Consider the following 16,105-nt stretch of genomic DNA (forward strand, 5'->3'; position numbering starts at 1 on the left):
ATTGTAGGTCAATGGAGATTCGACTTACAGACTTTTCGACTTGCAGCCACCATTCCAATACGGATTAATTCCTTAAGTAGAGGGTCCACTGTATTTGGCGTAAAATCAAAACAAAATAAAACCTGCTAGTCCTTAAGGGGCTTCACGGTTTCAGCTTCTGTATTGTCACGCCTGGACTTTTCCCCTTGCTAGAATTGGCTGCAAGGTGGGAAAACACCAGCGCTGTCTTTTATTATTTTGTGGTTGGTTTCCAAATGTAAGTTGATAACAATTATATGATTGGGTGCTTGTGTTTTTTTAAATATTAATATATAAACCGCCCGGGGCTGTGGCTTTTCAACTGGATGGGGCGACATAAAAATGAATGAATGAATGAACCTAACAAGCGATGCTCGTTCTTCCCACGAGAAGAGAAGGATGCAAAAGACCCCGGTTTTTTTGGAGGTGTGTCTCCCTCCCTCCTTTCAGCCCCGATCCCCGGCAGGTGCGCATCCTCCTCCGCCTCCCGTTGCACCTGCTGGCCCCAAAGACCTCCGCGCCTCGCGCCCAGAGCGCGCGCACCTTCCCCGCGGGCACCGCCATAAATACAAACAGCCCTCCAGGGAAGGGGCCGTCATTGGACGGACGGACGGACCGACGCCTTACTGCGCAAGTGCGAGGCCGGCCAGGTGTGGGTTAAGAAGGCGGCGGCGGCGGGAAAAATACGGCCACGAGCAAGGGCGCTTTGGAGCGGAGCAAGGGGTGGCTGGTTTCTTCAGCAGGCAGCGCGGCTTCTGTGCTTTTCTCGCCCCCTCGCGAGGGGAATTGCTATTCTGACCGTGAGTTTTCTTCTGAGGAGGGCCAGGGTGTTTGTTTGTTTCTCGTTTTGCAAGGCACCAGGTGGTGCTTGAGAAGACCCAGCAGCAGCAGCGGGGAAGGTTTGGGCTGCTGTCTCCCCCCTGCAATGGTACATAGGCAGCTCTTGTACTGTAGGTCCTTTAGCTTGACTGGCGTCCCTGTATATAAGGGGAGCCTGTGTTGCAGAGTTTTGAATTTTTGGATAAATTCTTCCAGCTGCCCAGCAGAATTGCAGGGATTCACAGAACAGAATAGCTTCACAGTCCCCAGTGTAGACCACCCCTTTCTCTTTAACTGGCACCTATTTATTTATTTATTTTACTAGATTTATACCCTGCCCACCTAGAGCAACGGTCTACTCTGGGCAGCCTTACAAATTTTAAAAACAGTTTTAAAAAACTGTATTGAGACTTAGTCTGAATACAGGAGGAGTCACTTGTCCAAAGTCTGAAAAAATAAAAATAAAATAAAGAAAAATCCAAGAAATATATTTTTTAAAATGAAGATTTTATTTATTTATTAGAAATACTGTATTTTTATCCTGCCTTTACTCTTAAAAGGACCCTAGAGTACCAGAACTGGATACTAGAGGGAGCCAGAGACCATGTATAAAGTGCACTGGAGAAATATATTTCCATGTCATTACCAAAACTGACCACTAGAGAGGTTGATACCCCAGCCCACAAAGGCCCCTTCTAGCCAACCTTGCTAAAGGCAGCATACAAGGTTGCGGAAACTCCCAACAGTCCACAGGTGGACCTGTGTGGAGATAACTCATTTGTGGGACGTGCACCCTGTAGAAGTAAACACAGCTTTGTTTTATGTGGTGTCAAGTTGCTTCTGATTTATGGTGATCAAATGGATGATCTCCAAATGGTTCTTTTATTAATAGCCAAAGTCAGGTTTTGCAGACTTAAGGGGATGACTTCACTCCATCCCATATTTGGTCTTCCTCTCTCTATTTTTTGTGATCGCATTGCGATGTTTTGAATGGGAAAACATCGCATTGCGATGATCGGTAAGTGTTTTGCTTACCGATCTTCGCATTGCGATGTTTTTAGAACAGCTGATCAACGGTTCCAAAATGGTCGCAGGGTGCCCAAAATGGCTGCCACAAGCAATTTCGCGCGGTGTGCTCGCTTACCGAGGCGGCGAAAATGGCGGCGCTATGGAGGATCTTCGCTGAACTGCGAGTTTTCACCCCATAGGAACGCATTAAACGAAGTTTAATGCGTTCCCATGGGGTTTTTAGTTCTGTTTAGCGATGTTTCTGGATAGCGACGATTAATCCGGAACAGATTAACGTCGCTATGCGGGGCACCACTGTATTTAGTTTGCCTCCTATTCTGGGTTGCTTCCAGAATGGTGATTTCCCCCCCCCCCCCAAATTTCCACTAGAACCGTGGTTCCTAATCTTGGATAAACCCAGGTGTTGTTGGACTGCCATTCCCAGAAGCCTTCACTGCCAGCTGTGCTGGATGGGGTTTCTGGGAGTTGCAGTCCAAGAATGCCTGGGTTACCCAGGTTGGAAACCACTGCACTAGAAGTAGATGCTATAGAGGTTTTTGTGTACCACTCCTATCTAATCCTGTGAAAGGGATACCTTTGCTTGGTTTGGCTTTCTCCGAATATAGCCTCTTGGACCATTCTGTTCCAATGTTGGAAAGGTCTCAATTCTGAAATACTGTTCTTCGTCCTGAAATATTAAACATTGCGTCCCAGTGTTCTGGGTGCTACTTCCTGTTCAAAAAGGGAAGCAAACCTGTTATCTTCTGCTTTTCTACAGGTTCATTCTTTTTCACAGTCTTCTTGTGCCTGTGACACCCAAGCATTTCATGCCTAAGAAAAAGACCGTAGACTCGCTGGAACGTTTGTGTTTGGAGTATGTGGCTGACACTATGGAGGACATCTGGGCCAGGGATTACACAGACAGCTACCTGGATGACGGTCGTTCTCCTGATGCCCTGGGACCTTTCATTGTGCTGCGTGAGAGGCAAAAAGTGGGAACAGGGGTGGTGTGAAAATATTAATATTTTTAAAATTAATTAAATTAGAAACATGTATTTTCATGGTGTATTTACCAGACGTGATCACTAGAGGGAACCAGAGACCATGCTCTAATATGCTTCCTGTTGAAGAATAAATACTGTAGTTTGGTCTCAGGCTCCCTCTAGTGGTCCATTCTGATAGTACAAGGAGAAAATACATATTTTTGGATTTTTTTCTTTTACCATGCTGTATGTAATTATTTTTTTTTCCATGCTGTATGCTATTACTTTGGGAGGGGGGCTTGGAACCAATCCCCTGTGGATATGGGGGTCCTGCTGTACATTTTGCTGAAAGAAAGACTGTGTTCTTAGTCTTTTTATCTTGGAAACCTATAAGGAGTACAAAGAAAATCCAGAGGGCACTGTAGAGGCCACTGTAACATTTCCCCCCCACAAAGGTTGAATGTCTTCCTTCTTTGCCTTTTCACAAGAATATGTTACAGTCCAGAGAGGAAGACACCTGGGGTTTAAGCAAACTTGCACCCCAAAACAGCCCTTTGCTCACCAGCTCTATGTCATGCAAGAGTAGAATGGCAGCAGGTGGGGGAATCATGTGACTGGTTCTTCCTTTTCCCCTTGAAAGCCTATAAAGTCCAGCTGTATGGACTGGAACTGTTACCGGTTTTCAGTCATTTTGTGTTTACTGGCCAAGGTCAAGTGCAGGCAAGATACTCAAAGCCCACCTGGCTATCTCTAGGTTAGTCATCCCTACTGGTTATTTTAGATACAGGGTTGCCATGCTTACATAGCACTGACAGTATTGCAGAACAGGTGGGCCTAATAGAAAAAAAAGCATCCTTCCTCTCCATCATACTCATGCCTCCATCTCTAGCAGTTTCACAACTGGAGTGGGTGCAGAGAGGGCAAGGTGGGGGAGAACGGTGTCCTTCGTTCAACCCCCAACGATCCTCATCTTTTCCTGTGGGGCAAGATCAGAGTGAAGAGAACACTCTCTCCCAAATTATACCTTCCAATCTCCCTACTTTCAGGAGAAAAGGGCTATGCAAAAGGAGAATAGGTAGAGTTGTATCTTCCTCTCGAGCCCAGAATTGCTCTAGAGCAGTGGTTCCTGACCTTGGAAACCCCCCCCCAGATGTTCTTGGCCTAAAACTCCCAGAAGCCTTCACCACTAGCTCTGTTGGCCTGGATTTCTGGGAGTTGTAGTCCAAGAGCATCTGGGTTAGCCAAGGTTGAGAACCACTTGCCTTAGACGCTTTCCATGGCTGAGCCTTGATATGGGGTGGACATCATGGCAGTTGCTGTTTGGCATACAGGTTAAAGTGGTAACTCAAGCTAATGTTATCACTTTTCTGCCCAGTTAAGAGTAAAGAATGCTGGGGTCTGTAATAGACCCGTGACTCTTCCCCCTCTTTGCCGTTGGATTTTGGCTTCCAGGTTTTCCCTGCTACTAATCCATGGCATGTAAATCCCTTGTGTACCTTCTTTCTACGCAGCTGACCTCCTTCTGCAGGAACTCTTCCAGTTAGTGAAAAACAAGGAGCCCTTGACCTCGGCTGTTTTGCGCTTGTTCCTTGTACCACAGCTGAAGAAGTTGGACTTGAGTTCTTGCACACATCAGGTCAGCGAGTCCTTTGCCCAGACCATCGCAGCGCGCTGCAAGGTAAGAAGGGATGGGTACGGATTTTCTTTTGGGAAAGTCCTGCCTACAAGATAGGATTCCCATCCTTCTCTTTCCATGCCTACGTGAAGCTCCCCTTTTCCTGCTTTGCATCATATGAGCCTCTCGTTTAGCACATATCCGGGCTCAAAGAAAAGGCATCAGATTGGTCTTACCAAAAAGAAAATGGGATGCTTCATTAAGGAGAAAGATTATTAACAACAATATGTAACCACATATAAAGATGCAGCAAATCTCTGACTGTAGAATAACAAGGAGCTATGCAGAACACACAGACTGTAATACCTGAGGCTGTGCTTAGCTCGTGCCATTACTGCCTGCCTCTTTACCAGAACACCACCTGTAGTTTCCTTCCGGTAAACCATTGGGGGGTGGAGGAAGGGAAGACCAAACAATGGAGCCTAGGTTAGGCATCCTTCAGTCTTGAAGGTAACGTGCTCTATATGGAGGACTTGGAACAGCATCTAGTGTGGCTGAGAAGGCCAATTCAGGAGTGACAGTCCCTTCCACACTGAGGACAAATACAATCTGTTCCCTGTCCAGCTCTCCTGGCAGCCTGTTGGACTTGGCTACGAGCAGCTCAAAGAACTTGCAAGTTGTACTCACTAGGACAGGCTTTGTATGCTGCTAGAGCTCTCCTTTTATCCTCAATGGCTGGCATCAACTCCTCCGAATGGGCTTCGCACCAGTCTGCCGTCTTTTTGGCCTTCTTGCCAAATGTTGACAGTGCGGTGTTATACACATCATTTTTGAAATATTCCCATCGATTTGGTGCTTTTGCTTCAGCTGGGCCTGGAAGGATTTTCCTCGAGCAGTCTGGCAAATTTCTCCACTTTTCTTTGATCATGAGTCTTGCTGATGTCAATATGTGGTCTTCCTTCCTTTTTCGTCTCTTTGTTCACAATTTTACTCTGCTACACACCAAGGAGTGATCAGTATCGCAACCAGCACTCTGGTAACTGCATGTGATCGTAATACTAGGAAGGCTAGAACATCTAGTGAGGATCAAATCGAGCTGATCCCAGTGCTTGGATCTTGGATGTGTCCAGGAAACTCTGTGTTGAAGCTTCGTATTAAAGAACGTGTTTCTGACACAAAGACCATAATAACAGCAAAACTCCAGCAAGCGTTGGCCATTTTCGTTCATCTTCCCAATGCCAAAACGGCCTAGACAAGTGGGCCAAGAATTGTGATCAGCACCAACTCTAGCATTAAAGTCTCCAAGAATTAACAGTGGCGCTCTCTCAGGGACTTTTTTGATAGTAGCTGCCAGATCGTCGTAGAATTTGTCTTTCACTTCCATTGTGGATGACAGCATTGGTGCATATGCACTGATGAGGGTGACCAGTCCTGCTGATGAGGGTGACCAGTCCTGATGAGTGGAGCTGCAGAGACAGGATTCTTTCACTCCCCACAGTAGGTGGAACAATGGATCTCAGCAGAGTATTTCTGACTGCAAAGCCAACACCATATTCCCTGGTCTCATTCAGTGGTTTTCCCTGCCAGAAGAATGAGAGAAGTTTTTTTCTTTGTCAGATCCCGAGCCTGGCAATCTCATCTCTTGCAAGGCAACAATGTCCATCTGCAGTCTACTCAAACAATGGAGAAAGAGAAGCAAAAGAGCACAATTGCCAGAGAATAAATGTCAGTTGTCCAGGTTAGAAACCAGGCAGACAGGAAGCAGTGGGGGCAAGTATTTTCCCGTTTCACAGCTGAGATATGGAATAAATGAGTGCATGCATGGAGTAGGGGGTGAGTGAATGGTTTCCATCTGTGTTGATACAGATGTGAACACTTGCTTGCTTCTTTGTGTACGTGTGCACATGCAGACAGGTACATGTATGAATATCCAGTGTTGCTCCACGTGCATCCAACATTGATAATGTCTTCTGTTCCACCAGCCACCAAGGGTGTTCTCTGGCACTGTGTGCAGGGCAAATGCTTCTTTAAAAGAGCAGTGCAGAAGAGGAAGGAACCATGGATATCCACAAAAAAACACCACAAAGTAGTAGTTATGGGACCATGTCACTTTCAATGCATGAAGTGTGTACTCACTCTAATAAATTATTATTATTTATTTAATTTATATCCCGCCTATCTGGTCAGTTATGACCACTCTTGTATTTTTCCACTGACTTCCTTTCTCTCTCTTTTTTTTTCCTTCTGAGACAGAAACTGTCCACACTAGATCTCTACAGATGCAACGAGGTCCCTGCCGAGACTCTGATCCACCTGGTGAAAGAGTTGCCATCCATCGTAAAACTAGGCCTCTCGGAAACCCAGTGCAACACCCAAGTTCTGGTGGCCATACGCTCCTGCTGCTCACAGCTTCGTGACTTGGACATCTCGGGCTGCGCTAACCTGTCTCTCGATTCTGTCCTTCATCTGGTCTATGACCCCACCGGGGGCTCCTTGTGCTGCCAGTCCTTGCAGGTCCTCGAGGCTGGTCCCTCGAGCTTGGCCGTTAACATGGAAGACTGCGTTTGGATCCTCGTCTTTGTGCTGCTGGCTTTGCCCAAACTGGAGCTGTTGTTTCACTTCTTTGTGGCTGAGGCGGTGTGCCTGATCCACAGCCAGCAGTTCGACAGCAGCCAGATTCTCCCTGGCTTTCCCTCCCTGGAGAAGCTGGCGTGGTGGCGCAGGACGTTGGACCTCCCGCGTGAGGAGAGCGCCAGGCTCACCCTGCGCCTCAGGGAAGTGCAGCATATTGAAGAGCCCTCCCTGCCTCTAGTCTGCGCTGTGTGCCCCCACTTGGAGGAAGTCTCTGTGATCATAAGAGGGAGGCCTGGATGGAGCCAAAGTTTTTCCTCCTGCGGCTCCATCTCTCGGCTGAGCCTCTATGCTAGGGAGTGCGAGGACTTGAGGGCGCTCCTGCCTGTGCTGGAAAGCCTGGGCCCCCAGCTTCGATCCCTCTACATCAGTGGCTTCTGCTTTATAGACCGGTTCTCATTCCACGTTCTGCTGAGGCACTGTGTGAATCTGCAGAAACTGTCCATTTACTTCTGCTCTCCCTTGGTGTACAGTCATGGGGAGGGGCAGCCAGACTTCGCAGCCTTGGACTGGGACTTCAGACTCCCTCCCCTTCAGTTCCCTTGGCTTCATGAGTTTTCCCTGACCTATGCAGACACGGAGAACCCCTTGCCTTTTCCCCACGTCCTGTTGCTCAGGCATAGCCTTCAGTGGCTGCTCACCCACTCCCCGTACCTCGACAGCCTGAATTTGTCCCACTTGCCCTTTGACCTGGACCAGCTCTTCTACAATGTCCTGGTGCCACCCAGCACGGCCCTGCTGCACCTCAGCAGGGTGACGCTGGAGGAGGTCTACGCCTCCCTGACCTCCGTGCACTTGCTGTTGATTTCGCAGAACGAGCTGAGCTACCTCAAGCTGCTCTTGTGCTCGGAGATCCACCAGATGGAATATGAAAGGATTCTTGACCGAGTCGACGCGGAGGGCTTTGATCTGGAAGTTGAGTGGGGCTGAAAAGTTCCCCCTGGGCCCCCCCACCCCCACCCCCACCCCCACCCCAACCTTGGAATGACAGATCCGCGTGTGCCAGGGTTTCAAGAGGATGGCACTTGGTTTTTAATAAAGTCTGTTTTTTTAAAAAAACAAATTGAAGCTTTGCTTCTGAACTATTCTGAATGCTGGAAAATTAGGATGGATGTTCCTTGTGATCTTTTGAAAGGTTTTCTAAGCAAGTGTGTGTTGGGTTTGTTAGGGAGACACGTTTGCACCTTGGGCTTGCTAGCTGGCGCAAGCTTTCCTGTTTCCTGAAGTGCAAAGCGCTGCTATTCTGCCCCCTTTGCCACTGTACCTACGAACCCAGTCCTGCAATATTCACCAGGAAGGGAAGAAGCGGGAGAGAAAGAGACAGCAATAGAGACCCCTTTCTCTCTAGACCCTCCTTCCTCCATAGTCTGTCTTAGCTCTTAGAACTGCAGAGCTGACAGGAACCCTTTGGATCATCGAGTCCAGCCCCTATTAAGGAGGTGCAGTGAGGAATCAAACTCCCAACCTCTGACTCGGCAGCCAGATGCCTAAACCACTGAGCTGTCCAGCAGTTGATTGGTGATCACACCTTAGCCAAGGGTCACGGTGTCTCGTTTCTATCTGAAGGGTGTCCAAAGATTGGTAAATAATAATAAGCAACATCTTAGAACTGTAGCACTGGAAGGGACCCTATGGATCCTCAAAAAGATTTTATAATAAAGCATTTCATTAAAATAAGCCAGGGCCTTTTAGTGTGTAGAACCTGAAAAGCAGAGATGAGTTTTATTCTTTTCTTTCCTAGACTGCAAATGCCAATAATTCTTTATTCTGGGAGTTCTGCCTAACTTAACAGACTTCTCTCTGTGATGTACCTGGGCGAATGGCCTGAAGTGAAATCCTTTGAGGCTTAGCTCACCCTCCACTGCCAGTTTCCTGTTCAGAAAGAAAACTCCTTAGCTAGCACCAGGGCAGGTCCAGGAAGCAGTGAGTGAGCCAAGATGGCAGAGGCAAGAGCAGAGCACGAAAAATTTGCTTTTGGGAGTGTGTAAGGACTTACAGAATCCTCCAGGCTGCTTGCCCAGTGGGGAATTCTGGAAACCATCATCCAAAAAAAAAAAAAGATTCTAAGTTTCTGGCAAAGAGACAACATTGTTTTCTACTTTTAGGGTTATGAAACATCTCCGAATACAATATTTCAGATTTATATCCCAACCCACCTGGCGAAAGACAAAGTCAGTCTCTTCCCCCAGAGATTGCTAATTTCTCCCTACTATTAAAGCTCATCCACAATGAGCTCTTGGGTTCTCATAATGCCAGCACCGAGGAGGGCAACTTGCATTGGCCATTTGCCCTACAGGTTATGTTCAATGAGGCACAGACGAATTTCAGTTAAAACCTAGGAGACTGCACGACAAAAACTCATCATGGGGAAACCCATTGTGGAATTGTCTTCCTTTCATCCATCCATCCATCCATCCATAGCATGAATGTACTGCTAAGGTGCATATGTGTGTTTAAATTAAAAATATGTACCAGAATATTCCGATATAGTACAGAAAATCGGCCATACCTTACTTTACTTGTTCCCCCTCTTCACTCTCGTTTGTTTCTTAACTTTTTTTCTCCTCAACCATTGGCTGTAGAAAGATCTCAGTGCTGCTTTATGCCACTGACCTGGTTTTGCTATCCCTGAACAAAACTGGCCTTAAAAGAATGCTATCTAAATTTGGGCAGCTCTGAAAAGAGGAACGGCGAACCATCAACTACACTAAGACAAAGTTCATGGTCTATGGGAAGAGAGCCCCTGAACATAATTGGTCATTGGATGGGCATGTCATTGAACAGGGACAGTCCTATAAATATCTGGCCATCCACTTTTTGTGAGAAACTCTCTTGGAAACAACATCTAAATGCCACTATATTATTGAGCTCCAGATTGATAGGACAACTAAAAAGATTTTTTTATAGTAGAGGCAGCCAACTGATAAATCCTGCATTCAAGATGTCACAAATGCTTTATGGGGCAGAATTATGGGGAGAAGCAGCTAAGCCAAATTTGGAAATTTTGCAGAATAAATTCATGAGGCTGATACTGGGGCTCCCTCCGAGAATTCCCTCGACTCATTTCAGAGCTGAGTTAGGCCTTCCCTCAATTGCCGCTGAAGTTGACCTGGCCTATTTTAGATACTGGCAAAGACTGAACAACTTTGAGGACCTCTCCTTGATAAAGTGCTGCTGGCTAGAACAACTACAGTTTGGTGGAGGGGCACAACAGTGCTACCAAAAACTAAAAGCCTACAGCCTCCCACTGGAAAAAATTCTTCAGTCTAGGCTCCCAGGACCTTAGAAACTGGATTCTCGATTTTGATGCCAGTCAGGACAGGGCTATTATTGTCAGGTCCCGTTTTTCCACCTGGTACACCCAACATCAGTTGAATCATGCAAAACCAAGTTACTTTGAGGGTCACTGACTTTTCCTCAGATCCGCAGAGCGTTCAGAGAACTTCGATTTGGGCAGATGACCACAACATGTATTGAAGGGAGGTATAAAGGAATCTTAGCGGAGAGGCAGAAATGTGTCTATGGCTGCAATCAGAGTGAGGACGAAACTCACTACTTATTACTTTGTCCTCTCTGAAAATCCCAGATACTTGTCTCCCATTATTCAGCTGTATCCCAACTGTACTTCAATGGAAATAATAGTAAGGCTACCTACTGATACACAATTGTATATTTATTTATTTAATTTATACCCCGCCTATCTGGCCCACCGGACCACTCTAGGCGGCTTCCAAATATAAAATCAAATAATAAAACATAGACAAATACATAATAATCAAACAAGAACAGCAGTAAAAATGAAAAGGAAAAGTAAGAAAAAATCAAGAGTTGGCTGGAGGGAAGGCCTGAATAAACAGCCATGTTTTTAATTGGGTTTTAAAGGTGCCCAGCGTGGGGGCCGCATGAATCGCCGGAGGGAGATTGTTCCAGAGGCGAGAAGCCACCGCCGAGAAGGCCCAGTTTCGTGTCTTCTCCTTCCGGGCCTCTCTCGGTGTCAGGCTCCTCAGCCTCACCTCCTGACCAAGGTATTACGTACTCTGTTGTACAATTTGCTCTGGCAGCTAAGAAGCTGAGGCTTCGATTTGTTAGGGTTCATAATATTACATAAATGTTGAATATAGTGACTTTTATATTATACACTTTTATATTATACACTATGCCACCATTCCCAGAACGGGTTTATTGACCCCTGGAGCATCCTTTTGTTTTAACCGTTTTTATGTAAGTCTGCCTTTATAAAGGCCTATGGCCAGAAACAATAAAGGTACAATGTGTGTGTAACAAGAAAGGAGAGGTCACCCCGCTGAGTGGATTCGAACTGCCGACCTTTTGATCAACAGCTCAGTGGCTCAGCAGTTTAACCCGCAGTGTCACCTGCATCTTCGTATTGCAGGTAATGAACTTTTTAAAGATATATTTCTTGCCATTCTATGAATCTCTGAATTCTGTCACATGTATTCTTACAGTAAGTACAATGGCCACAAGGAGGGTGACCCGTGGGAAGGGAGGAATCAGGCAAAGTGTTAGAGATTTGCGTTGGTAATCTGTCTCTGAACTCGCTCTTAATTAACATATCTCCTGAGGTTTCTGGGAGCTGCAGTCCAAGAAGGCCTGGGTTATCCAAGGTTGGGAACCACTGGTCTAACAAGACTGGGAGGAACCTTCCACTCCATGCCACTGGGTCAAATCTGAGACCCTCAACTATGACTGGAGTCTACAGCCCTCCATGCGAAGAACGGGGAAGAACAAGGAGCCCTCCATTTGACTAAGAGGGAGGATGCTCTCACCAGTCTTATGTAGACTGTTCATCATTTAATTTATCTCAAGTAGAGGACATCATGATGTCAATGTGCAGCAAAAAAAGAGAGAAAACTTTTATCTGTGTGCTTTAAGGTTTTCTTCTTCTTCGCCGTTTGATTCTAACACTGGCTGTGCAGAGAAAGCGAAAATGTCTTGCTTGAAAAACAAAACAAAATGGGAAAGTGTCTGGGTTCTAGACTTCACCTCACAGCTGCAAAGAAAGTGCCAGAATATTCCATCCTTTTAGGATAAGGAAAGTGATTGCAATGGGATTCCCTTCATGTTTTCAATATCTCATTCTGACTCCTGAATTAAGCCAGAAATAGGGACGGATGGCTTCCCCAGCAAAGGAATCAGACGTGAAAATGAAGATCAAGTAATCTGTGTCGGTGTAAAAAAATTCTATGAGTCCCTCATCATAGTCCAGGAATATCTTGATCTTTCTTATCTCGTACCTGATGACCAAAGGGGTCCATCCAGAGAAGTACAAGCCCAGAACTGGCATGATGAAAAGGTCTCATGCATTGCCTTTCCCACAGCCCAGATTCCCTCACTGGGATATTGATAAATCGCCCCCTTCCTCATGACAGACTCTCGTGCAACCCCCACAGTCCACAGTGCTTCTAAAGTGGTCATGGTGGACCACGTCTCCCATATTCTCCCCTCAATCTCCACTTCCCAGCACTGTTTTCCTGATATAAATCATTCATGGCCCAGCACGGCCCGCATCGTGTCAAATCTCTCAGGGTTGTCGGGCAAGTTCAATCTTGGGCCTTTCCACTCCACGCCCTTCAGGTCTTCCGACAGAACGAGATCAGGATGGGCTGTTTGTGGATCTAAAGTCACATTCACTGCAGGACAGAGAGAGCAAGAAAGAGAAGGGTGAGTTGTCAACCAAGGATCAACAAGTGCTGAATAACGTGCTTTTAAAAACAAAAGGTCCGTTCCAGTCACTCCTTCTCCTCGGTTGTATCATCAACCCTGATTTATAGTGGTTAAAGCGATTTCTGTAATTCCCCATAATGTGCAGGCCATATATATGACTATGAGGTGGCAAAAAAGGACAATGCTATTTTAGGCTGCGTTATCAGAAGTACTGTATAACCTCCAAATCGCTTGAAGTACTGGTCCCCCCTCTATTTGGCACTGGTTAGGTCTCAGACAGACAACCTCTCACACGGAATACATCATAGGATTCCTTCCTGAGCTCCTGAAGGGAAATAATATATCACTTAGGAAGACAGGGTTTAGGTATCTAGCCCTGGAGGCAGCGGTTGTGAATTCGATTCCCTGCTGTGCCTCCTGTGAGTAGAGGCAGCCTTGGGTAAGCTGCACAGACCGAGAAATACTCTCAGAAGAAGGGAAGGGTAAACCACTTCTGAGTATTCTTCACCTGGAAAACCCTGTAAAGGGTCACCATGAGTCAGAATTGACTTGATGGCACATGATTATTATTATTATCAGTAGGATGTGTCCCCCTTTAGAATATTGCTTAAAGTTCAATTTGACCCTTGGGCAAAAAAAAAGGTTTGTCATCTTCCTTGCTTCAACTGGAAATACTAGGAACTGAACCCGTCTTTTTTTTGCCATGCAATACTCCTAACTCTGCCACCAACCTGCAGGCCCTAAAAGATATCAGAAAGCAGAGACTTTATATTAGTGTTGAAGCAAGTATCATTTCTGAGGGGGGGGGGTTATCTTAGATCTGATCTTCGAGGATTATTTAATCCAGTGTTTCTTAACCTTTTTGAAAGAAATGCCCCCTTGAGCCATTGAGGAAGTTATCATCACCCCCCTCCCTTATAGCTGTCTGGGTAGCTCAGTGCGTTGGAGGGAGGGCATTATCCTCCCTGATGGCAATTTTTAGAGTACTGTATTTTTAATTGTATTTTAAGTGTTTTATCTTTATACAGTCGTCCTCGTTTAGTCCTTTAGTCGTGTCCGACTCTTCGTGACCCCCTGGACCAGAGCACGCCAGGCCCTCCTAACTTCCACTGCCTCCCGTAGTTGTGTCAAATTCATTCTGGTAGCTTTGCAGACACTGTTCAGCCATCTCTTTATACAGTATCTTCTGTTATATTTAAATTGTTGTAAGCCGCCCAGAGACCTTTGGCTAGTGTGGGTGGCATATAAGTTAAATACATAAAATTATATAAATAAATAAAAATGGCAACTCTGCGGTGAGTGGAGACATCTAGTATTTCGAAGGACCTGGTGTGGCTTCTTGACCTTTGAAGCTACCGATTCCTGCTCCAAAACGACAAACTCAGTTTCCTCACTTCATGCTGATATTTCGGTTACAGGAGGGATAGGAAACTCATGTGAGCCCAGAAAAGAGGAAATCATTTTTCTCCCTGCTGAAGTTTTAGTCCAGAAAATGATTATTGCTGCTGAATCAAAGCATCCCCAAAAGACAGAGAAGTAAGCGAGTTCTCCTTTCGTTTCAAAGCCAGGGGTTGATGTCGGACGAGATTTGCAGTGCTTTTGCCATTCACTCAGTCCCCAAACTCTTTGGGGAAAGGGAGGCGTTAGGGCATAGATGTGAGTGGGTTGAGGCACTGCCCCTGGAAACGCTGGAATAAAGTGCCCCCTCTCGTGCTCACCCACCAACTGTCCCCGGATAGTGGGGCCACGTCACTGAAACAATTTATTTATGCAGGATAGCCGTGGAGACTTTTATTTTAAGAATCTGCCTTGAGCTCTCAGGAAAGTGCCTTATTTATTCTAGCTAGTAGGAATAATCAGTACAGTTGGACCCCCTATCTGCGGGATCAGTATCCACTGATTCACTTATCCACTGGCTGAAAATCCTAAAGCCCCCCCCCCAAATATCTATTTACAGTGGTGCCTCGCTTAATGATTGCCCCGCATTACAATGAATCCACTTTACGACGATCTTTTTGCGATGCATTGGGGTGGGCTTTGAACCGATCCCCATGGTTACTGTGGGCATTCTGTACAGCAATCTGCAAAATCCATACACAGCCGCTGCAGTAAAGAAAGTTCTGAAGTATCCAAGATGCATAGATAGCTATATAGGAAACACACACAGGGCTATCAAAGAGGAATTTAAATTGGTGTTTCTTTTATCTTTATGTAGGGTTTCCTTGTTATGAAATGTCCCAAAATAAAATATATTCCCTGAGCATCTCCTTATCTCCCTAAGAGAACAATCAGTTCCCACCAGGAAGATGCCCGAGTGTGTTGTTTACTGATGCCTTTTGTTGTTGGATGCCTGCCTTGATGATGTGTCTTTGTGCTTCAAAAGGAATGACCATTTATCCCATGAAATATTGGGCTCTACTGCAAGGGAGGAAATAGACTGGCTGTACCTACTAGAATGGCTGTATTCTTATTTATGTGGTTACATCTCAATAGTTACAATGAGGAAGGACATCTTCAAAGGTATGATGTGGGTTGCACAAATTGTGCGAACTACCTGAACCTGGGAGGACTGTTCTTTATTTAAGGATTTGAATCATGAGATGAGTTTCTGGCATTTTTCTTAACAATCAATCAATGATTACTTGTTGGAGTGTAAACAAACACACACACAAGCACAAACTGCTTTCTGTGTATAAGTTTGCTCTGTTTTTCAGTGGGAAAAGTCACAAGAGACATTTAGCATAAATAACGGAGACTTTGGGGAGGAGGAAAAAGAGCATTATTGTCCTGTCATCGACCGGAAGTGAGATTTCTTGCAGGACTTGAAAATTCCCCACAGAGATCAATTCAACTTTTGTGATAGTGAAAACAGAGAGAAAGGAGCAATTGAGTCAGCGTTCTTTCCAACCCACATGCTAAGCAGCGCAACAAGATGCTTTCAGAAAACAATCCAAAATCCAGATCCCAGAATGTGTCCAGACGCAACAAAAAGGACCCTGTGGATTTGAATGCTCCTTTATTATTTGTCTGTAGAATTATAAATCAGGCTTTATGAAAGGAGATGGTTCTGGTGGTTAATCACAGGTTGAAACCAGAAATATCTTGTCATGGTCTTTTAGCATTACAGAGATCAGTTGCGCAGCACAGAGTAGGATATATAGAGCCATTTACTTCCTGTACATTGCATCTTTCAACAGCATCCAAAGCTGTAACAACATTTCTTTCTATATCTCTGGCTGGAAAAGAGAACAGAATTAATGGAGCTGCATTTTAACTGGAAAGCACATGTTGAACATTGCAAAAAAACAAAAACAAAACAACAACCCAAAACCAGGGACTGCTATTT

The 16,105-nt window shown here is 45.5% G+C and overlaps 1 protein-coding gene across 2 annotated transcripts; it reads left to right on the forward strand.

Moving 5' to 3' along the window:
• The first annotated feature begins 589 nt into the window (after nucleotides 1–589).
• On the forward strand, nucleotides 590–8,137 carry LOC110091245 (uncharacterized). 2 transcript variants are annotated; one of them, XM_072989079.2, is made up of 4 exons: nucleotides 590–818; nucleotides 2,624–2,830; nucleotides 4,340–4,506; nucleotides 6,697–8,137. In XM_072989079.2, exons 2-4 carry the CDS (start codon nucleotides 2,722–2,724, stop codon nucleotides 8,002–8,004), a joined length of 1,584 nt encoding a protein of 527 aa, XP_072845180.2. In that variant the 5' UTR covers nucleotides 590–818; nucleotides 2,624–2,721; the 3' UTR covers nucleotides 8,005–8,137. The 2 variants fall into 2 exon arrangements, with proteins under 2 accessions (XP_072845180.2, XP_020670945.3); XM_020815286.3 differs by having other exon boundaries at nucleotides 591–818; nucleotides 2,624–2,823.
• Nucleotides 8,138–16,105: the final 7,968 nt, after the last annotated feature.

Source organism: Pogona vitticeps, chromosome 2 (assembly GCF_051106095.1).
Source record: "Pogona vitticeps strain Pit_001003342236 chromosome 2, PviZW2.1, whole genome shotgun sequence".
NCBI classification, from domain to species: Eukaryota; Metazoa; Chordata; class Lepidosauria; order Squamata; family Agamidae; genus Pogona; species Pogona vitticeps.